This window comes from Vulpes vulpes, chromosome 14 (genome assembly GCF_048418805.1).
Source record: "Vulpes vulpes isolate BD-2025 chromosome 14, VulVul3, whole genome shotgun sequence".
NCBI classification, from domain to species: domain Eukaryota; kingdom Metazoa; phylum Chordata; class Mammalia; order Carnivora; family Canidae; genus Vulpes; species Vulpes vulpes.
In genome coordinates this window covers 78,242,296-78,267,179 of record NC_132793.1, presented here as the reverse complement: position 1 = coordinate 78,267,179, position 24,884 = coordinate 78,242,296, and the positions used below count along the sequence as shown (strand labels likewise).

The window sequence follows — 24,884 nt, the reverse complement described above, 5'->3', positions numbered from 1 at the left end:
AAGGGCAGAGGGAGAAGTAGGCTCCCCACTGAGCAGGGAACCCGACTTGGGGCTCCATCCCAGGACCCCAGGATCATGACCCATGCCAAAGGCAGACACTTAACTGACTGAGCCACCCAGGCGCCGCAGATCCTGTCTTTTCAGCAGGGATGCCTGTGCTCCCACACCATTTTACCAGTCTGTTGTCCTGATGGCACGGTTTCCCAAGCTGGATCCTGTGAAGTATTAAAGTCTTTACCAGAGGACTTTCGTTGCCTTTAATATGCAAAGTTGAGACAAATAATTCAACATTTCCAAAGTGACTCGGCTGTAAAACCCTTTATTTCATGGAGCACTTATTCATACTTCAGTGAACCACCCAGGCGCCCCTCAAACCATTTTTTATTAAAATGATGTCCGGCACATATTATGTGGTGTAACTCAGTGATTCAGCCAGAAACAGAAGTACATCATTTGCAGACCTTGATGGTGCAATAATACGCAGCTGCTCACGGACCTCCTCATAGGCCGTGTGTGGTAGGCAGGCCACATCTTGAAAACTCTGCATTAATGCAGACTTGACCTTCTGACATAGATGCCGATATACCATTTTCCATTTACTGGAGAGAGGAATGCCATAGACAACTGTGCCCCCTGAATAATCTGCCCACTAGCCCGCTGCCTTGCACATTTCCCAAGATTGCTTAGGAAAGACAATACAGACTTGTTCTCTTGTTCAACATTTAATTTTGGGATCGATGAAAATTCACATGTAGTAGTTAGAAATAATACAGATCCCCTATACCAGTTTCCTCCAGTGGCAACATCTATCAACATCTGATTTTAAACATATTTTTTGAGTAAGTATTCATACCTTCCCTGACATAGGCAAAAACACTGAAAAATCTTTGTTCTAGGGAGAATGCAAGCCACAAGACCCAGTCTCTTTTGTCAAGAATCTGAAAATCAACTGGAGTCTTGATTTTTGGCACCAGGAACTTTGAGTCACAAAGGAAAACTTATATATACACATCCTTTATTTTGCCTCAGAAATAAAACTAAAGACTTTTACATGCATATTTTTTTTCCAAAACCATAATGTTTGATTGCGAAGTTCTTTTTTCTTTTTTTCATTGCTCACATGACTAGATTGCATAGAAGATGAGAATTACCGATCTTGCAGTCAGAGCTGGGCCATTCGAGGCAGCGAGCATGTTTCCTGACTGAGAGGTGGTGGCTTCCACACAAGGACCTTTAGGGGGGTTCTTCGAGCATGTGGTAAAAATATTGGGGGCTGGGAACAAAAGCAGAAAAGCCAAATACAGTCAATTTCTTTACCAGTTTCAAAAAGCAGCTATTGCAGAAACTTCCAGGCACTGACAAGCTCAGGGGCCACAGTAGCACCCCCGGGAGCCAGGCTCGTGCCCTGCCTGCCCCGCGCCCCCCTGCCCTGCCCTGCCTGCCCCCTTCCGCCCCCCTTGTTCGTTTCCCAGGGTGAGGGGTCTCTCATGTGCGGTCCCCCTCACCGATATTTCCCGCTCATTTCCTCTCCTTTCCCCTTTATTGTGTGAAGTGTTTCCAAGTTGCTTCTCATTTTTAAAGTGGGAAACGTCTCTGGGTCCCCACATCGTTTATCCTCCTTCCACCTCCTTCGCTCTTCTTTCCTGCTCCTCCTCGAGTCCTTGAGCCTCCATCCTCCACCTCTTTTACAACTGCCTTCCCGTCTTTTCTTACCCAGCTCATGGATCCTCCCATCTCTCCCTCCCCCTGCCTCTCCAAAAAAGGAGATCAAGCACAAAAACCCTCCATTGAGACATTTGGCAAAAAGCCTTGTAATCATATGTTTATTTTAATTTCATTTTGTCGTCTTCCAAAACAGGCCTGTGCAGAACCACGTTTCTGTTTGCCTCCTAAGCATGTGAAGTTATTCAGGGGGTAACGATACACAGTCCATTTGTAAACAAACATCTTTTTGTCTTTTTTTGCTGTTTTTGTGTGTGTGTGTGTGTGTGTGTGTGTGTATGTGTGTGATATCTGAATGAGCAATTTAAGTGTATGTTTGTATAGCTACTTACCAAGTATTTTATACTGGGTTACAAAAAGGAGGAGGTATAGGTGGTTATCTTGTAACTCATGGTTTTCAACGCTGCAACAGAGTGGAGCTTGGGGAGTAAATGAGGGAGGAGTACACTCTCTCATCTTTATGTCATCTGTCTACAATGGTGGGCCGCCAGAGGAGACAGCTCAGTGGACAGGTGAAAGATCACTTGCCATGAATTCAGCCCAAATGTGAGCCAAGACCCAGGGTGCTCTTGGTGAGAAAGAAACCCAGATGTTAGGTCATGGGAGACCCATGACTCTGATACAGCAGTTCAGATGGAGTGGCAGCAGGACAAGGGGCGTATGTGTGTCCGGGGAGGAAGAAGTTAGAGATAAAGCCTAGAGTGCATACAGGGTAGGGTTGGGAAGGGACACGGACTATGGCTTACTTGTCCCTGTTGGCCTGGGAGTGACTTCTGAAAGGACAGATCCTGACCAGACAAACTGTATGTTCTAATTCCACGTTTTTCAAAGGTATCTGTGAAATCATTTGATGAACTCTGCCCATTTTCTACCAATATGATGGTTACATTAGGGAGAAATGCCCAATTGCAGTTTTGGGTGCCATGTGAGTCTTTGTTATTTATTGGAAGGAGATATAATGAAAGTAGAAGGGCAATACATTTTACACACACACACACACACACACACACACACACACACACACGATTCAATAGCATCATGTATAGAGCCTGCCTGCCTGCTATTTTGTTTTTTTCCTTTCAATATTAGGAAATAAGGTCAGACAGGATTCTCCTCATATTCTGGTTTTGCCTTTGCAGTGTGTGCATATGTCTCTGAGCAATACTATTTTTCTCAATCAGAATGTGTTAGATGTACTTTTAGAGGTGTCAGATGTCCTGTTTTACTCTCAGGGGAATGTCTGTATATTCTATGCAAAGATCCCAGGGGACAGAGTTCCTTAAACACCAAATAATAATAATAACAAAAGTAAAACCCATAAATATTCCGAGTGCTGATCACACCTGAGCAAAGAACCAGCATCTGATGTGCATGTGGACAGTAAGATTAAAGAAAGGAAAAGCTAATTCTGTGTCTTAGTCTGAGGGGGCAGTGAAAGGAGACCGAGAAATAGATGATGAAAAAGACAAGCAAGGAATAATAAATATCTTGTGTGGTTTTTCTTCTTTCGCAGTTCTGTTTTGACCCCAAAGTGGATGATGCAGTCAGGGCTGAACCACTAATCAGAGTCTGAAAATTTCCCATCTTCGTGTTGGCCATCGGTTGAGATAAGATGGAAGATTCTTACAAGGATAGGACTTCACTGATGAAGGGTGCCAAGGACATTGCCCGAGAGGTGAAGAAACAAACAGTGAAGAAGGTGAATCAGGCCGTGGACCGGGCACAGGATGAATACACACAGAGGTCCTACAGTCGGTTCCAAGATGAAGAAGATGATGATGCTTACCCACCAGGAGAGACCTATGATGGGGAGGCTAATGATGATGAAGGCTCCAGTGAAGCTACTGAGGGTCATGATGAAGATGATGAAATCTATGAGGGGGAGTATCAGGGCATCCCCAGCATGAACCAAGGGAAGGACAGCATTGTGTCAGTGGGGCAGCCCAAAGGGGATGTGCACAAGGATCGGCAGGAGCTGGAGTCAGAGAGGAAAGCTGAGGAGGAGGAGCTAGCCCAGCAGTATGAGCTAATAATCCAAGAGTGTGGTCACGGGCGTTTCCAGTGGGCCCTTTTCTTTGTCCTGGGCATGGCCCTTATGGCGGATGGTGTGGAGGTGTTTGTTGTTGGCTTCGTGTTGCCCAGCGCTGAGACAGACCTGTGCATTCCAAATTCAGGATCTGGATGGCTAGGTGAGTGCACCATGTCCATGAGACAGATTCTGAACCCGGATTATTTGTGAGCATAGTCGACAACTAGAATAAATACATTTCATCTAGAATGCTATGTTAGTTAATATCTAACACCATATTTTCTCTATCATCTGTCCATCAATCAATCAACTTCCATCTTTATGCATTTCAAAGTGTTAGAGTAATATATTTTAACCTACATTATAAGTGTTTCATTGGTTTCTCCTTTATTAACTTCCAAAGATACGCCATTAGAAGTAAATAAAGCTATTATACATGAAAGCCCATTTGAGTACTTTTCTAAGTATAAAGGTTAATTCTATAAAACGGACAGATGTGATTTCAAATTTTATGTGTAATACTATGATTTGAATGCTTTGAGGACCCTGCTAATTTTAATTTTTTTGTATAATCTATGTGTATGTTTGCTTGTTTATTTCTTCAGTTAGTCTTATTCATAGAATTTTCTCTAGATGACTTTTTCTGTTTTTCAAAGTTCATGCCTTTGTGCCTACAGTGGAAAAGCTTCCTCATATGATTTAAAAATCTCTTTCAAGTGATATTAATACCTAAATTATATGTATAAAAATAATATGACCTCTCTATAAAATATCTAGATAGCAGATCTGATTTTTGTTTTAAAGTTACCATGGGGCATCTGGGTGTCTCAATCAGTTAAGCATCTGACACTTGATTTTGGCTTAGGTCATGATCTTGGGGTTGTGAGATTGAGCCCCACATCGGGCTCTGTGCTGGACATGGAACCTGCTTGGGATTCTCTCCTTCTCTCTTCCTCTGCCCCTCCCCTTGCTCATGTTCCCACATACTCTCTAAAATAAATAGGTAAATAAACAAATAAAAATGCAACAAAAATAAAGTTACCATGCACTCAAGGTTCATGTTATTACGAAGTCTCAGTTAACATTCCCACTTACTTCCCTTGTGGGAGGGAAAATTAGAAGGCCAAGAAGCATGCATACAGCTACATATTGCTAACAACTTAAGAGTCCACCTCAAACATTTGGCATATTAAGTCATGAGGACTTTCAAACTCCTTTGCTAATAAGCACATCTCAGAGAACATGTTCATGTGCATAAGAAATCTTTATGTGTCTCAGAGTCTGCGAGAGAGAGTAGAAATATTCAGTATCTATATTTCCAAGGGACTTCATTAAACTAAGTTTGAAAAACAAAAGTAGGCGGACAGCCTGGGTGGCTCAGCAGGTTAGCACCGCCTTTAGCTCAGGGTGTGATCCTGGAGACCCGGGATCAAGTCCCATGTCGGGCTCCCTGCATGGAGCCTGCTCCTCCCTCTGCCTGTGTCTCTGCCTCTCTCTCTCTCTCTCTCTCTCTCTGTGTGTGTGTGTGTGTGTGTGTGTGTGTCTCATGAATAAATAAATAAAATCTTTAAAAGAAAAACAAAAGGCAACTTTTTTTGTGGAAACCTAGTAACTTTATTGAGTAATGTTATAATCATGGATGCTAATGACGGGATGAGCACTGGGTATTATTCTGTATGTTGGTAAATTGAACACCAATAAAAACTAAATTTATTTAAAAAAAAGTTTTCTGTGTTGAAAAAAAGTAAATACCATTTTTTAATACTAAATTTATTTTTTATTGGTGTTCAATTTGTCAACATACAGAATAACACCCAGTGCTCATCCCGTCAAGTGCCCCCCTCAGTGCCCCCCATTCACCCCCACCCCCCGCCCTCCTCCCCTTCCACCACCTCTAGTTCATTTCCCAGAGTTATTTCCTACCCATTTCTTCTCCCTTCCCTTCTATTCTCTTTCACTATTATTTATATTCCCCAAATAAATGAGAACATATAATGTTTGTCCTTCTCTGATAATACCATTTTTAAAAAATATTTTATTTTTAAATATTTTTCCTTTTTTATTTACATATTTTTAACTTTTAAAATATTTTTTAAATGTCTATTTATTTATTTATTTATTTGAGAGAGAGAGAGAGAGAGAGAGCACGCAGCAGGGAGGTGGAGGCAGGGGAGAGGGAGGGAGACAATCTCAAGCAGACTCCCCACTGAGTGTAGAGCCTGGTATAAGGCTCAGTCTCACCACCCTGATCATGACCTGAGCTGAAATCAGGAGTCAGACTCTTAACCAACTGAGTCACCCAGGTGCCCCCAAATCCCATTTTCATAACCTGCTCTCTGTGACATTGCAAGAGAGATAATCATGAATGAGAAAAAATTTCACATCTTATTCCTTTAACACTTGTTTCTTTATATGACTTCCTCCTAGCATCTATTTTTTTAAAATCACAACTCAAAGAGATAGATCCGTGGAAGCAGACTGTGAGGGAGAGCAGGTGGGAATGGGACATATTTTGCCTGCTTTGGTGGTAAACTCATCTGTGTGTTCAGCCATCAAAATGCAAAACAGGATTCTGAGGAAGGTCCTTCTTCACTCTTCAGATTGATCATTTCAATGCATCGGTTGTGTATCTAGCTCTGTATTTTATCTTTGTTTTCTTTTCTTTTGGTGAACAGATATATCTACTGTAAGCCTGGGCATGAAAGATTTTGCAAAAGGAATAATACATCAGCAGAACACTTTACGAAGATAGATCCTTAGAAATACATCCACACACATATTTAATAATTGAAAACTTAATTTTAGGGTAGAAATCTTTTCAAGTTGTGATCCTAGCTTTTATACTGGAAACATTTCAGGAAAATCTAAGCTAAGCTTGCCCTTGTGCCTTTATCTTTTTGGTGGTGAATGGAACCACAGTATTACCCATGGTACCCTGGTCTATTCCAGAAACCCGTAAATGCTGATGATGTTACACACCCCAAGGTAGCATTCAGAAGTGTAGGTAATGCTGTAGAACAATCGGAGCACAGATATTTTCATCTTTTCATAAGTGTTGACTGTTTTAGCGAATTAAAAATGTGTCCCCAAGAGTGTGTGGTTTCACTCAATGTTTTGAGTCCTCAGCAGAAGCATCTTAATGGTTTCATAACTGTGCCTTCCAGAGTTGCATTTCAATTATTTTGCCATCGTAATTTCACTTAGAATTTCATTCTAATGGAGTTTTTTTAGACAAGCATTTAAATTGTGTTGCTATTTTCATTTCATTGAATAATAGCTTTGTAATATAATTACCACACTGAGTCACAGCAGCAGGATCAAAATGCAAGAAAGATGCATGACCCATGTTTGGTGGTACTTTGGGGATATACAGTTGCAAAATAATTTCTCTTTTGCTACTGGGCACTGTGTCATTTTCTCAAGGAAGACTGGGAACAAAAAATATGAACCAATTTATGTCTCAATTATTTGGGAGGTAGATATCTCTTGGCATTTGCTAGGAGGTTGACTTAAAGGTACTTAAGAGCATCCTGTGTGTGCATGTGTCTATGTGTATGTCTGTGTGTATATATAACATTGTAATAGGCTTGGAAAAAGTTAGAGTAAATATTTAATTATTTAGCAAGCTGCTCTTTGGAGGAATAAGTTCAGTCACTTTAAGATAATCCATGCTTTATTGCCGAAGTCTATTTATTGAGCACACTTATTATGTGCAAAGCACAGTATTACCACAAGGGATAATTGGACAAATAAGGGCCAGCTTTCTACATCCAAAGAAGTTATAGTCTGGTATGGAGAAATCGCAAATGTCTGCATGTTAGTGCATGCATGGTATATACTATATACTGCATGGTATAAAGAAGCAAGTATCAGGGCAGCCCCAGTGGCGCAGCGGTTTAGCGCCGCCTACAGCCCAGGGCATGATCCTGGAGACCTGGGATCGAGTCCCACGTCAGGCTCTCTGCATGGTGCCTGCTTCTCCCTCTGCCTGTGTCTCTGCCTCTCTCTCTAGCTGTGTCCCTTTGAATAAATAAATAAAATCTTAAAAAAAAGAGCAAGTATCAATAACTGGAGGAGAGGCGTAAAGAGAGAGACTTGAGGCTGAGAGATCACATAAGGGGCTAGGACCTCAGAAAGGCGGTGAGGAAAGGGCAAGGATTTGAGAGCTGTTCCAGAGGTAGAGTCAGCAGAAATTGGTTCTCAATTAATTTGGATGGTGAAACAAGTGGATAGTTGATGAAGAGAAGACGAATCATCAAATTAAGTAATGCAGAGGACAGATTTTAACATGAGGAAGAAGGATGAAGAGTTTATTTTAGACTTTTCACTATGAGATCCTTGGGGGGAGGTGTCCGAAGAGCCCCATAGGCTACTGTTCATTTGGGTTGAAGCACGGTTGGTTTGTGAGCAATCTCATTTAAGATGACACTGCCAGTGACCTTAACCAAGGGGAGGGTGGGGTTCTGCAGAATGCTGTTTATGGGGGTGGCTTTGAGGAGGACTGAGAAAGAGAAGCCAGAGCAAGAGGAGCAGCCAGGAGAGTGAGTAGACCTGGAAGTTTCTGGGAAAGGAAGAGATGTGTAACTGTCTTAGGTGCTGTCAAGACTTGCAGGAAAGGATGCAGAGGGTGCTCGATTCAGGCACTTAAAAAGTTCTCGGCTATGCAAACGGCTCTTTCGATGAACACAGTGAGGAGGGCTAGGTGAATAAAAGGTTCAATACCTGAAGACAACCCACAGTTTTAAACAGCATATGTGGAGTATCAGTGATTCAGCTGCCACTCTGGTGTTCCAATAGATTCTGTGTTGGACTAAGTGGTGTTTATGCAGTGGCTTCACGTGTGGGGCGTAGCCCAAGGCCTACGAGGGAGATTGAGATGAGTAAGGATTGGTTCCTGTTATCAAGGGAAATCATGGAATTTCCCAGCTGTTGGTGTCTTAGTGATTTAGGGAGACCCTGTCATCTTAAAAGTGAGGGGAGGAGCTCTGTGAGTGTGGGTTACTTGCCTGGTCCAGGACTGAGTACTAAGAGAGGCAGACTGTGGAACACACATCCCATGTTCCTTTCCAGTTCTCTAACATTTTCATTTAAAGTCCTGTTGATTGAGTATACTTCTAGGAGAATACAATAATGTCAATTACTGGCAGAAATATATCTGGTATCTCAAGGGATGGTCTAAAATCATTTTTTGTTCATGGATGCCACAGTATAACCACCAGTCGGCATTAGATCTTTTTCTTCCTTTTCCAAAACCCTAATAGAAGGTATTGTCTGATTTTGTTTTTTGTTTTATGTTTTTTTGTATATATAGACAGCACATAATGGCAACAGTCACAAATAAGGAATATAATTTTCTCTGAAAATTAGCATGTGAAATGAGCCCGTAGTACAAAGTCATCTTAAAGAGGCAGAGTAGTAGAAGTAAAAATAGAGGGAATGTAAGCCCCATGGGACCACGGGTTTTGTTCTGTATTGTTAACCACCGTCTTCCCCATACGCACATCAGTTCCAGTACATAATAGAACCTAACAAATATTTGAGATGACAGTCTCTGAGATCATTAACACTTTCAGACCTCATTGAAGATACTGATATATCTAAAGTAAGCATGTGTTATTTTGAATGATACTTCATTAGCTGTGGAGGCCGATCAGGAGGGAGTCATAGATGCAGATGTTGGAGTGCCCTTCTAAATGTTGTCAGGGTTGGTATGCCCTGACCTAAAAATTTTAACCTATGTGTTTTTGGGACCATGTGTATTCCTATTATAAGGAAGGCTACATCAGCCTGGAGTCTGTGAAGACATGAATCCGGCAGCAAAGACCTTTCCTTCTAATTCCATACACCAAAGCACTTTAAAGATTTCAGACTCAGCTTTCTTTAGAGTTTGCCCATCGGGAATGTGCTTGCCAAACGATTCCAGTCTTCTTGGCAATTATGGGGGGTTTTTTTGTTTTAATTACTAATTGTCTGCTCTGTTTTTTTTTCCATCTATCTTGGCAAGGTTGACTACTTGGGATCTACTCAGAGAGATGGATTTGTTCAGGGTGTGCTGATAGGTCCAGTTTCAGAACATGTAGGACCCAGGTCCAGATCAGGACTGGGTGAAGTAGCTACCACCAAGAAGGTCTATCTGGGTAGTCTCTTGGGTTTTCCAGAGAAATGTCCTAGCAGTACGTATTAGTTTTCCTTTAGAACATCTACAGTATTAGCTGGTAGATTGGCACATTGGGCAAAAACAGAGGTAGACCATGAACAACACCAAGGCATTAAGAATATATTCGTACAGGGATGCCTGGGTGGCTCAGCAGTTGAGGTCTGCCTTTGGCTCAGAGTGGGATCCCAGGATTCGGGAATTGAGTCCTGTGCTGGGCTCCCTGCAGGGAGTCTGCTTCTCCTTCTGCCTCTCTCTCTCTCTGTGTCTCTCATGAATAAATAAATAAAATCTTTTTTAAAAAGGAAGACTATATTTGTACATATGAATGGAATTTTACTTGACTTCTTTTTCATTTTTGGAAACTCTTGAAAGTTTCAAAAAGATTTGTAAATAATTCTAGAATAAATATAAATTTTTCTGAGTTTAGGGTATATTTTTGACTAGAAATAGAACAATGATTTTTTATTTTACTTAATACTTGGCTATCAACTGTATCAAGTCAGACTGTCTGGCATTCATATATCTTCTCTTGACAATTACGATGTTCATGCAACAAAAATTTAGTGAGCACTTACTATGTGACAAGCATGATTTTAGACTCTAGGAATACAATGGTAAATAAAACAAACGAATCTCTAGTAGACCCAAAGCATGTCTTTTAACCTTTCTTTCTATAGTTTCTACCTAGGTGGTGGAATTCCTTGGAACACACGGAATTTCTCTCTCTCTCTCTCTCTCTCTCTCTCTCTCTCTCTCTCTCTCTTACTTTGGTGCACTTATAAAAAAGGTGATTTCCTTGAAGGCTGAGCTGGATGGATATGACCTGAATCATTTCTAATTTGTCTTTCTCCATTCCTCCATATGCTCCCTTATTCTTTTAGGCATTAACAAAAGAAGCTATATTCTTTTGAGATTTCTAGATCCTTTATCTTTAGCTGTCTGTATTTAAAAAACAAAACAAGCTTCAAGTTTCTGAGATATCTTTTGCTTTAGTCCTATTGACTGCTGATTGCCACTAAACTACAGGCGGAGTATAGAAACTGGCTCACTGTACATTGAACCAGGCCTTTCATTCAGTGTGTATCACCCACTCCCAGTGCTGCCAGGTAGACCAGTATGTCCAGGCTGATAACAAAGTGATGCAGTCTTAGCTTTATTCTAAGTTTTGATCTTTTAGCATCTGGGTGTACCTTATATATTTTTTTCATTTTTATTGGAAAATAATTGGCATGCATCACTGTATAATTTTAAGGTATACAGCATGATGGTTTGATTTACATATACTGTGAAATGATTACCACACTGGGTTCAGCTAATGTACATCTTCTCATAGATACAATAAAAAGGAAAGAGAAAAAAAAGGCAAAGATTTTTTTCCTCATCATGAGAACTCTCAGAAATAAGAACCCTCTTAGCCATCTCCCCACTGTAGTTGACTCTTGAACAACATGGGGATTAGGGGCACAACCCTCTACATAGTCAGAATTCCCCCTGTAAGTTTTTACTCCCCAAAAACTTAACTACTAATAGCCTGTTGTTGATAGGAAGCCCTACTGGTAACATAAACAGTCTATTGACACATAATTTGTATATTACATGTATTATATACCATATTCTTATAATAAGGTAAGCTAGAGAAAAGAAACTCATAAGAAAGAGAAAATACATTTACTATACTGTATTTATCAAAGCAAATCTGTGTATAAGCCACATGGTTTGAATCCATATAGTTCAAACCTGTGTTGCTCAGGGGTCATCTGTATAGGTGTTGTCTATAATTGTCATTTTGTACATTACATCTAGTACTTACTTACAGCTGGAGATTTGCACCATTTGACTACCGTCCTCCATTTCTCCCTAGATCACCCTCTCTCACCTCTGCCTCTGGTAACCACAGGTTTGGTCTCTTTTTCTATGAATTTTTTTTGGCTTTTGGATATTTGTTTTTGTTGTTTTACATTCCACATAAGTGAGATCATACAGTGTTTCTCTTTCACCATCTGTCTTATTTCACTTAGCATAACGCCTTCAAGGTCCAAACATGTTGTTGCAAATGGTAGGATTTCCTTGTTTTTTTAAATGGCTGAGTAATATTCCAGTGTATGCACATGTGTGCGCATTTGTGTACACACATGCATGCATGTCCCATAATTTTTTTCCTTTCACCCATCAATAAACATTTAGATTGTTTCCATGTCTTGGCTATTGAAATAATGCTGCTATGAACATGGGAGTATAGGTATCTTTTCAATTAGAACTTTTGTTTCCTTTGGATATATTCCCAGAAGTGGAATTGCTAGATCATATGGTAGTTCTATTTTTTTATTTTATGAGAATCCTTCATGCTATTTTTCCCAGGGGTTTATCCATTTATAATGCTACCAACAGTGCACAAAGGTTCCCTTTTCTCTACATGCATGCCAGAACTTGTTATCTCTTGTCTTCTTGGTGATGGCCATTCTGACGGGGGTGAGGTGATAGCTTATTGTGGCTTTAATTTGCATTTCCATAATGATTACTGATGTTGAGTATCTTTTCATATCCATGTTGGCTTTTCATGTCTCTCTTTTGGAGAAATGTCTATTTGGCTCCTTTGCTCATTTTTAAATTGGGTTGTTTTTTGCTATTGAGTTGTGTAAGTTCTTTAAATATTTTGAATATTAACCCCTTATCAGATATATCATTTACCAATATTGTTTTTGCAGTCCATAGGTATTCTTTTCACTTTGTTGTTGGCTTCTTTTGCAGTCCAAAAACTTTTGTAGTTTGATGTAATCCCACTTGTTTATTTTTTATTTTGTTGCTTGTGCTTTAGGTGTCATATCCCAAAACTCACTACCAAAAGCCATGTTGAGGAGCTTTTATTCATATTTCTTCTAGAGTTTCATGGTTTCAGGTCTTACATTTAAGTCTTTAATCTATTTTGAGTTCATTTTCATGAGTGTTAAAAGTTATGGGTATAGTTTTATGATTTTACATGTAAATATCCAATTATCCCAACACCGTTTATTAAGAAGACTCTCTTTTCTCCATTGAGTATTCTTTGCTCCCTTGTCAAATATTAGTTGGTCATATATGCTTGAGTTTATTTCTGGGCTTTTGATTCTCTTCCATCAGTTTGTCTTTTTTTATGCCAATACCATACCGTTTTTGATGACTAAAGCTGTAGAGTATACCTTGAAATCAGGGAATGTGATGCCTCCTTCTTTGTTCTCCTTTCTCATTATTTATTTGGCTATTCAGGGTCTTTTGTGGTTTCACATGAATTTAAGGAGTATTTTTCTTACTTCTGTAAACGTGTTCTAAATTTTTAAAATGAAGGGCTTTGTGCTCTAAAAGTGTAGGCTGCAGATTTCAGTATCAGCAGCTGTGTACCCTGTCTAATCTCTTTGTCATTGACATCTGCCTTGGTGTCTTGAAGGAGGTTTGATACCCACTCTGTGTGTGTGTGTGTGTGTGTGTGTGTGTCTGTGTGTGCACGCCCTCTGGTTCTGTTTAGCCTCTAAACTGTCAGAGTGATTCTAATTGGAATTAAAAAGTTATTGGCTTCTAGAGAACATCCTGTCCACCAACACTAGCAAAATCTTATTTGGATTCATTATTGCCCAAATTGGAAAAGAAGACTCAATAATTTGTTGCCATTATATTCCTGGGTCTTATTTCCTCTGGTCATTCATATTCTCCTGAGAGAAGTGAAGTTTCTTAACATCCTTGTGGAGCTGGCCCAAAAAAAGAAAAGATTCCTCCATCCAGAGAGTCTGGGATCCGTTTTCACAGGATAGGAGTAAACAGAAACTCCATGCAGCATTCCTGAAACTTGCCAATAAGCAGTATTGCTTATTGGGATGATGGGAGTGTGAGAGTAAATGCCTTTCTGTTACCTGGAGGCTCTTTGGGGATTTTCCCACAATACAGCTTTGAATCTGAAGACTCATCCTTGCATCCTGACTCCCTGTATCTTTATATCCTAGAATACTCCTGAATGAGGATTCTAATTCCATTGGTGGACCTGGCCTTAGGTATCCTGATTCAGTCTGGAACTCTCCCTGAAGTCACTGTAGAACTTGCTGATCTGTTGTTAGTTTAGAGAATTTGTTAATTGCAGGTTGGTTTAAATAAGGCAATCTGAAGTGTTAATCACCTAATAACTATAAATAATTTGGGTTTGTAGATTTGAATTCCAAACTTGAAGATGTAATCTTTCCCTTTCATGGGAAATATAACCTCTCATATTCTCACATAATAAGAGTTTTTATAGGACCTAAGCTTCCTGCAGAATGCTCCAGAGAGTAGGAAATGGTTTGATTACATTCATCTTGAAGAGTTAATCTGATAAATTACTGAAGTAAGTATTCCCAACCCACATCTTTGCAAAATGACATTCCTATCTTAAACTTAGAAATTTCTGATTGGCCTTTTTAAGGTTGTGAGAGAAAAAGTAAAAGAGGTCCTTGGGTATAGTTCTTATCTTCAATTTCAAAATTGAGATCTCTTATCAAATATAAAATGATAAGGACACAAGGAGTTTTTCTAATTAAAATTTTTTAATGTAAGTAATTTGCTTAAAAAGTGAATATGATCATCTTTAAACTATTTTCACATCTATTATCTAAATGCTGAAAATGATAAATTTTGTTATGTGTGTTTTGCTACATTAAAAATGCAATCTTCCAATGCATATTAGAAATGAACAAATATTTCTAAATGTTGGAATATTGCGTATTTTTTTAAGATTTTATTTATTTGACAGAGAGAGAGAGAGAGACAACACAAGCAGGGGGAGGGGCAGAGGGAGAGGGAGAAAACAACTCTCTACTGAACAGGGAATCTGATGTGGGGCTCAATCCCAGGACTCTGGGTTCATGACCTGAGCTGAAGGCAGACACTTAATCGCCTGAGCCACAAAGGTGCCCCAAGAATATTGCTTATTTTTGCCATTAATTTTATTTTTTGAAAAGCCTGGAAACAGAGAAGCTGACAGCTGAGAAACTGCTTAACATCCTAGTACAAACACTTTGCGTAGCCAGCTTACACTGTGGGGCTGCTATGTACAGTTGTGCAAGTTGTAACCTGCACAAAGGCACCTGACTGCTGCTGGAATTCAGCCCTCCTTCTACTCACCAAGCCATTCACCCTGGCTTGAGGCAGCTTCCACCTGCCTATAGAAAAAGGCGACTTTTGCAAGTTCTTCTACTCCAAGGAGGCTCTTTTTTGTTATTCATTCACCTAGGTGAGCACCTTTCCCCAGTTAACACAGAGGAGCCTACTGTGCCAAGAGGCTCCATTACTTGGGGGTCTAGGCCAGGTAGTGGGGAGCCTGAGGAGATTCAAAAGGAGGAAGGAGGTAAGAAACCAAGGTCTTACCCTTCCAAGAACATATGGCAGATTTGAATTATTCAGAAGAGGGGAAAGATGAAAGGAAAAGCATAACTGAGGTCCAAATATAATTCAGTAAATATTCACCTAAGCAGTTACAGTTGTTGGGTGCTAAGTGTAGTCAAATGGGGTTTATTTTCATACATTGTGTGCCTAGTCTCACCAGCTTAAAATACTTCCAAAATGTTGAGAAGTGAGAGACTTTGTGTTTGTAAATGCACTACATTCTAATGACCTGGAACAACAGAAGCGGAGAGAGCAGATCGGGGACACCAGGTCTATGAAAAGTGCTTTCAGCAGAGGACTCCAATCCCTCTCCCAGCCAGGGGCAGGCATGTATTTATTGCCTAGAAATTGCTGAGTTTTGTTTTGAGGGGAAAAAATGGCATAATTTCCACCAATCAGAGATTTCATTGTCTTAAGTTTCTGGCTTTAATCATTCCAAAATCTGACATGAGGATACTTCTCTCTAAGGAATAGGGTGAAAACCCCTTTTACTGTCAGACAGTATGATTGAGTCCCTTCCACCTGGGGCTTCCGTTGGGCTGGTGGACACTTGGGTTCTGTAGAGCCACCATCTAGCTCCGTGTGCTGAGCTGAGTGAGAGAGCAGAAGCCTCCTCTCCTGTCCTTTGGAGGCAGGCTGGTGCCTGGGTGGAGATGAGAGAAGCCTTGAGGCTCAGAGCCCTAAGACAAGGCAAGCTTTTTAGATTTGCCCTGATCTTGGTCATAGCTGAGGCTTCCTGCCAACGCTACCTATGTGTCTGGCACCTCAAGGGCAGGAAGTACAGCCAAAGCTAAAATTAGCAGAGAGGGCATATTAAAGAAGTGCCACGGATGGAAGATCCCCAGGAAGAGGTCAGGATGGGGTGCCCTTGGTGATGGGGAATGGAGCATGTGACGGACTTCATACTTTGTCCACTTTATCTACCTATCTCACAGTCTTTTGTTCACCCTGCCTCTTCTAGTAACTTTGCACCATTGTCCTTAGTAAATGACTTCAATAGAATTAACATTAAAAAAAAAAAAAGAAAAGAGAAGACCTTGCTTTAGGACAATGGACTCTGCTAGTTATGCCTCTGGGGAGGGAATTCTCAACCAAACAGAAGGCCTCCTATCCTGCACTGTGGCTAGGCCGGGGCTGGGTGGAGTGGTCAGCATGCTTCTGTGCCATCAGGGCAGCCAAGCAACAACAGAGAAAGTTGGGGTAGGGGAGGAAGGAGAGAATCTTCTTTCTTGACACCCAGGGAAGAGCTCAAGGAGAGCAGGATGGAGCCACACCACCTGGGACTTCCATAGGGCAAACTGTCTTGGAGTTGCTAGGATGCACTTTGCATCCACATAGCACCCTTGGTTCGTGCCTGGGAGAGTTCTGTTTAGAGGCATAGCAGAGGATCAGGCTCTTAGAGGGGAAGTTAAAGGCGCTGCTTAACATTCAGTCAGGAAGAGAAGATGAGAACGTTTGGCATTGCTCTACCTAAGATAGGATGGTAATAAGGTGCTTTCAAGTAAGTGCTGGAGCACAGATTTCTTCTAGGAGACTTAGATAAGATTTCTGTTGTTCTTCAGAGAAATAAGCATTTTGGGAATAGTTTGCAGCATATGAATTACCAAAGATCAATACACAAAAGAAATTATATTCCTGATGTCTTTTGGTATTTAAATTTAGGTATTTGTAATGTTGAGAGAGAAGAGAAAAAGTTGTTTTAAGTAAAATCATTACCAAGAATACCTCCATCCTTGGGTGGGATTTGCATGAACCAAAGTGAGACGGGATGCCTGGGTGGCTCAGTGGTTGAGCATCTGCCTTTAGCTCAGGGTATGATCCCCGTCTGGGGATCTAGTCCCACATCGGGCTCCCTGCGAGGAGCCTGCTTCTCCCTCTCTCTATGTCTTTGCCTTCCTCTGTGTCTCTCATGAATAGATAAATAAAATCTTAAAAAAAAATAAAGTGAGAATGAAATGTGTGGCCCCTTTTCTGCAAAGAGGCTGTGGCCAGATTAGCAGAGAGACCTGAAGTTAACCCAGTCTATATGGATATCATGTGCCTCCTGGAAGGAAAGAACCCATGGTGAGAGGCCAGGTTCGAGGCTACTGGGTAAGATTTTAGATGGGGGAGGTGGTTGGGTGCTCGAAGTTGTCTTCAGAGCTGGAGTGAGTTCACCTGTCTCCCGCGTTTGAGGAGATGCCAGGATGAGCAGTGAGCTCTGCACACAAAAGTCTTCCCACAGTGGCTTCCCCTGCCCTGTTTCCTGAGTTTTCCCAGGAATCAGGGCCCTGATGGGGCTCCAGGTCTTAGTAGCAGCTGCTCCTGCAGGTAGCTTTCTTCCTGACAGATTCCAGACTATTTCTGGGCATGGAGTTTGCCATAATGGCCTCTCATATAAGAATAATCTAGACTGCTGAATTCTTGTTAAGCTTCTTGGAGGATATTTGAGAATGAAGGAAGGGATTTGGGTATGGATGAATTATGCTACTTAAAAGCCAGAGGGAACAAATAATATAGCCTAGAATATTCTGTAGGCAGGTTTTTCAGTAAACTTGGAGTCAAGATAATCATTAGATTAAAATGTGTGACTTCACTATGTAACTTGTGTGAGAAGTGAGGTGTTTATTTTATGTAAATAAATAAAGTTTACCTCCTTATAAGTCAAAGCTCTTCTTATTTAAGCCAATTTCTTAAATGGAAATCAAAGGTGTTTTATATTATTTCTAAATTTATCTTATATTTTTTAAATGTGTCCTTATGGTTCAGGATATCGATCTTTATTCTTTATGTAATACTTTAGTTTTGCTTCACCCCTTTCTATCATCCCATCTCTGCTGCCACTTTGTCTCTAATTCATCCTCCCATGTTTCTGTGGATTAGGAAACTAGGTAACTAAGGTTGTTAAGAATTATTTGTTAAATAAAAGTAAATAGACAATGAGAAAGAACTGAGAATTATTAGGCAATTGCTTGACTTTATAAGTGAACCTTTGTACCCAATAAATGGGACGTCCACAAGCCAAGCTCAAGGTTCTGGAAGAGTAGGCATTGGAAGGACATTGGAAGTTTGACTTTTGGTGTGTTAACTATATATCTTTTTTCTTTTTCTTTCCAATTGCAAATAGCTCTTTGTAAATAAAGCTAGGGCTCAGCTGTGTACCAGGTATTCTGGTGAAAAGTCAGGTAGCTGGCTTAAGTTATTTTATGGGTGGAATTTAAATAAATGCTTTAAGAGTTTAGAACTAATGCAAAATAAACAAGTCTTTGAAATGTTAACTTCCCTATTCTTGGTGATGTCGTCACTGGCCATGGCTATGACCTCTTGATGCTCTGCATTCCTTCCCTAAATGGTTTTTGGGATGGAGACTTTTTAATATAGCAGCCTACTTGCCATTGCTCTTCAGATCATTCCTGAGGGAAGAGGGTGGAGGATTCAGGTCACATCACATCCCTGATCAAAATGTTTGCTGGTTAGTATTTAGATTGCCTGAAATTCCTGAGTATGGTGTCCAAAGCTCTCTTCATAACCTGGGCCTAATCTATTTTTCCTATCTTGTCTGCCACTCACTCCTCTCCCTCAAATATTCCAAAATCAGGATATATATAGAGTTACCAGATAAAATACAGGGTGCCTAGGTAAATTTGAATTAGAAATAAATAACAAGAAAATAATATTTTTATAAAAGTGTGTCTCGTGCAACATTTGGGATACACTTAAAATATGACTTGTTTATCTGAAATTCCAATTTAACTGGTCATCATTAGTTGCCAACTGGTCATCTGGCAACCCTACTGGTAATGGTGATAACATCAGGAGAGATTCCAGTTTGTTCTTTGCCTTTGTATGTCGGGCATCCCATCAGTCATTCAATTCACTACCTCATTTAATCACAATCACATCCAATCTCAGACTTTGTGAATCAGTGCTGAGGAACAGCCTCTGGGAACTGTATATATGTTTTATAAGCATCCCGAATGCTTGTCGTTCAAAGGAAAGTTTTAGAAACACTATGATCTAGGCCACTGCTTCTCAGACACTGTATGCAGCCATCACCTAAGGATTCAGGTTTTGGTACAGCAGACCTGGGGTGGGCTCGAGGTTCATCACGCTACAGCGAGCTGGGATCACCCGGGAGGCTGAAGCCGGTGGTTATGAGCCACTGTGAGTAGCACTGTCTTCGGCCCCTATGCCCAGCCAGCCGCAGCAGCATCCTCAATATTCGTGATAGTGAAGGTTCTCGTACTGCTGTGATTTTAGACAATGGGACGTGTGATAGTGTAAGTTGGAGCATTTTCCTTGTTCACCAATATACAGCAACATGCATTACAAAAGAACCTCATGAACCATTTTTGAGGAAAAATTATCTTTCCAAACAGTCCATCTCTTATTGAGAGCAGAGGGATGCACATGTTTTTCTCTCCACTGAAATGGCTACTGACTTCTTTACACTGGTCTTTCTCCTACACGGTGGGGGCGCATCACAGTCCCTAACCACACTTACAGCCAAGCCTCCCAGAAGGGGCCCCAAGTGTGCAGGGCATGATGTGACTCAGCTTTGTGGAAACACAGTTTCTCAGTACCAGAACGGTGGCGGTAAAACTATAATATGAATCTTTCAGGTTTTTCCCACCTCCCATGTAACATGAAATTAAATGACTTTTCTGAGTGTCGATTCGTTTTCTCTTCGGAACCTAGTTAAATCAGAATCATGAAAAGCACTACTGTGTCAAAAAAATGATTGAAAACTGGTAAGAGTTAGCCAGACTGCTCACGGGCACAAAGGAAGGGCCTGCAGTGGGCCTCAGTCCAGCCGTAAGCACAGCCCCAAGAAGGGGCACATTCCGGGTGTGAGCAGTGGTTGGCTTCTCAGCGGTCTCTGTTCGTGTAGTTATCCCCTCATTTTTCTAATTAATAGGTCAGAGATGCCTTTGTGGAATGTGACCTTTCAAAATTCAGCAGTTCTCACACGGAAGGACACCAGCACGGCTCCTCCAGCCATTCGTTCTTCAAATTCTTGCTGAATTTCTTTCCGTAGTCCCAGCTTACCCTCAGCACCAGCACAGAGCTTGGCTGGTACGTGGTGCCCAGGGAATTTTTGTTGAGATTGAGGTGCCAGCCAGACTCAGGAGACGCTGTCCAGGAGGGCATTTGGAAGTGGGTGCTGAGACTTCACGGAGAAGCCAGCCCGAGAGATGGGCATCGCAGGCGTCTTTGAACAGAGATGCAGAGCCCACGGGAGAGGATGCACGCTGAAGGGAAGAGCCCGAAGGGGAGACAGGGCCAGCAACTGGTCTTCCGCGAATGCTTCTGCGTTGGAGGGGAAAAGTCATGAATAAATGATAGGAAAAGCCTCAGCTGCCTAGAAGCCAAGAGCCACAGGGGTCTCGGGAGGGAGTGCTACGGGTGGGGCAGTGGCAGACGGACAACAGTGGCCGTGGTCACGAGAAAACCATTCCAGATGATGGAAAGGATGATGTCAGGTTAATCACTAAACTAAATTTTAATGTCTATTTTTAAAGAGAAGGAAAACAAATCAGTATTTAAAAATTGGTGCTAAGGCACTGTGGTGTATTTGTTTTGGATAATACTTCTAGCAACATAATTATACCATAGATTGGAGCAGCTGAAAAAATATTAATCCTCTTTGGCAAGGGGAAATTGCACATTTGTAGCCATTATCTAGTGCTCCTGTATCATTATGTGCCAATAATCACATCCAGACCATATACAGGAGAGAAACTGGCAGACCTGGAAAGAAGTGCATTAGCTGCTGCGACCTCCTTTTATTTATTTTTCCAAAATCAGAACCGAGTCAGTCAGTTACCGGTACCTCTGGATTAAACAATAAAGTAAACTTTGTTGAAATGTTTGTATTTGTGTAGTCAAATAGAAACGATACAGGGTAGAGAACTGCCCAGGAGCGAGGCAGCCTTGGTTGACCACTCCCTCAGGGTGAGCGCCCACTCAGGGAGAGGGTCCCCACTACAACTACGGGGGACAACTTTGCCCCCTGGCTTTCTGCTGGATCGGTGAAGAAGCCTCCTGTCCCCCACCCCTCCCCACACTGGACACACCGCATTTATAGTGGATGGTGGCTCCTGCAGACTCCTATACGTCACATCACATGGTGTGTAGGATCCCTGATCATATTTTCCCAGAGTCACACAGTGACTCATTGTTCCCCAGAAATGTGATTTCCCTCTTCTGGGAGAAATAAATTCTTATAGGTATGACACAGAAATGTATCCTGGAGGGACCAGTGTGAAGCCAGGGGAGGTGAGGAAAGCCAAGGGGTCACCAGGTTCTTCCCAGTATGGGGGAGGTGCTTCCTCTAACCCCTGGGGGCCTCCTGAGCTGTTCCTGTTTGGTAGAGACCCCAGCACTTCCCCCAACTTGGATCCTGAAAAGAGTGTACAAGAAGAGCCTCTTCCTAGGCTTCTTCATGTCACATGAACTGAGTCTGGAGGCCAAGCCTAATAAAATGTTAACCAGCCCCCCTCCTTCCTGAAATTACATCTGCCTTTGGCTCCTTCTGGAGTCTGTCCTCTCTCCTACTACTCATTCTGCATTCTTATCTCTGCTCCCTAGAGGGTCTTCCCAAGACTCAGCCCTTGAGGCTTTGTTGTCTGTGTGTGTGTTGTGATTCAATTGCCTTTCTTTATGCGATCATCCGGCAAACACTTCCTTAGTGTCTTCTCTGCCCAGGGACCAAGACATGGTCCCTACTCTCAGGTGCTTACAGGCCAGAGAGGAAGACAGACTCCTGGCAGGTGAGAGCATCCAAATGTTATAGATGCTGTAACAGGGAGATCCAAAAGAGAGATCCAAAAGAGAGTGCAGATATCTCTTAGAAATACTGATTTCAGTTCTTTGGGGTATGTACCAAGAAATAGGACTCTGGATCATGTGTAGTTTTATTTTTGTTTTGTTTTGCTTTGTTTTTGAGGAATTTCCATTATGTTTATCATAGTGACCATACCAAATACATTCCCATCAACAGGGTGTAAGGCTTCCCTTTTTCTCTACATCCTTACCAACATTTGTTATCTCTTGTTCTTTTGAGAATAGCCATCCTAACAAGTCTGAGACAATATCTCATTGTAGTTTTAATTTGTGCCACCTTCATAATTAGTAGTGTTAAACACTATTTCATGTACCTATTTGTATGTATTTTTGGGTAAATGTCTATTCAGGTATTTTGTGCATTTTTGAAATCTGCTTACTTAATTTTGTTTTTGTCTTTTTGCTACTGAGTTGGAGCTCCTTATATGTTTTGGATATGAACGCTTTATTAGATATATGATTTGCAAACATTTGAAAATATCTTGAAAGCAGCAAAACAACCCACCACTCATAAGGAAGAAGTCACTAAGGAAATAATTTTGAAATGTAGTAAGGAATCATTAAAAAAATTTAAATGCTATGTTAGAATTAGCTTAATGAAAAAGAAGGCAAGGAAGGTGGAATGGGGGAGACATGATATGTAAAAAACAAGAGTGGATGTAAATTCGACTGTATCAATGATATTAAATATTTATGAATTAAATAATCCAATCAAAAGGCAGAGATGGTGAGACTTGATAATAAAACAAGATCCATATTGGCAGCTGACTTTATATCAGAAACAGTGGAGGCCATAGACAATGGAATAATGTATTCAAAGAGCAGAAAGGAAAAAATAAAACCTATTAACCAAAAATCTTATATCCAGAAAAGCTATCTTTCAGAAATGAAAGCAAAATGATAGCCCTGGATAAACAAAACTGCACAGGGATTTATTGATAACAGGTTTGCTTTACAAGAAATACCAAAGGGAGTTCTTCAGGATGAAAACAAGTGACTTCACCCAGTAATTTGAATCCACATGAAAAAAAACAAAAAGCATTGTAAAATTTTAAGAAATAGAATAAATGGATGTATCTTCTCCCTTCTTCTGTAAACTGACTTAGAAAGCAATTGAATTCATATATATTCATATATACAAATTGCATATATGCAATTAAATATATATTTATAATAATGTTGAGCCTATAACTTATAGGAATATAACATGTTTGCCAATAGCACAAAAGATATACATGTAGCAAAACTGTACTGGGTTAAGAAAATAACTCCAGATGGTAACTCAAACTCACAGAAACAAACATTTTTTTACAGAATGAAATCTTTTTGTCAAAAACAAAACAAAACTCTTAAAATATTTGGTAGAATTTAGCAGTGAAGCCATCTGGGCCTGGGATTTTCCTTGTGAGTGGTTTTTTTTTTTATTACTAACTTAATATCTTTTGTTTTTTAGACTTCTTCATGGTGTCTTTTGTTTCTTGAGTCAGTTTTGATCACTTGGGCTAGAATTAGGTTTACATTAGCTTAATTCCTGTGAGGCAGAAATGTTACCCCTATACAGCTCTATTCCTTTCCCCATCTTGATATTTTTAAACATGTTACAAGTGTAAAAAAATCCAACATTACCTTTTTACAATTATTTATTATAGAATTTTATACTGGAGCTTCTAGCTAAGGTGGTTAAATTAGAAAAAGAAAAGGCATCCATATTGAAAGAAGAAGTAAACTATTTGTAGATGATATGACCTTGTATATAGAAAATCTTAAGGACTTCACTACAAATACTATTAAAACTAATAAGCAAACTTAGCAAATATATTAGTTTTTAAGAGCTATTGTAACAAAGTACCACAATCTGCGTGGCTTAAATAATAGAAATATATTTTTGCACAGTAATGGAAGCTAGAAGTCCAAAATCAAAGTGTTGACAGTTCCTCTGAGACTCTGAGTAGTATCCTTCCTGGCTTCTGCTTATGTTCATCGGCAGTCTTTAGTATTTCCTGGTTTGTCAATGCATCACTCCAATCTCTACCTTCATCATCACATGGCCATCTTTGTCCTGTGTGTCTGTCTCTTTTTTTTATAATGAGACTAATCATATGGGATCAAGGACCTATCCTTCTCCAGTATGATGTCACATTAACTCATTACATCTGCAATGCCCCTATTTCTAAAGAAGGTCACATTCTGAGGTATTAAGGGATTTCTGAATATCCTTTTTCCAATATATCTTTTTTTAGGAGGGAAGGGACACAATTCAATCTATAATAGCAAGGTTGCAGGATATAAAATTCATATACTAAAATTAATTTTATTTCTATACACTAGCTATGAACAATCTGAGAATGATAATTAAGAAAACAATTCCATTTATATAATTCAACCAAAAAGAATAAAATAGTTAGGAAAAAATTAAGTAAATGTAAAAGTTATACTCTAAGAACTAAAAAAAAAATGCTACAAAATGAAAGAAGACCTAAAAAATGGAAAGATATCCCATGTTCATAGATTCGAAGACACTATTGCTAAGATGGCAGTATTCTCAAATCTATTCTACAAATTCAGCAACAAAAACAATCCAGCTAGCTTCCCTATAGAAATTGGTGTACCAATTCTAGAATTTGTATGAATTTCCGGGGACCCAGTATAGACAATCTCAAAAAAGGACAAGTTAATTAATGAACTGTTATTTAAAATTTAGAAGGATTTACAATTTCAAAACTTACTACAAAGCATGACTGATCAAAACTGGTGATACTGGCATGAAGT

The 24,884-nt window shown here is 40.3% G+C and overlaps 1 protein-coding gene across 1 annotated transcript in view; it reads left to right on the top strand.

Moving 5' to 3' along the window:
* Nucleotides 1-24,884, top strand: part of SV2C (synaptic vesicle glycoprotein 2C) — a 202,996-nt gene that overhangs the window by 48,685 nt on the left and 129,427 nt on the right. The window contains exon 2 of the mRNA XM_072736973.1: nucleotides 3,236-3,911. Within this exon, the coding sequence (XP_072593074.1) occupies nucleotides 3,335-3,911 (577 nt within the window). The 5' untranslated portion in view covers nucleotides 3,236-3,334. The remainder of the gene's footprint in view (nucleotides 1-3,235; nucleotides 3,912-24,884) is intronic.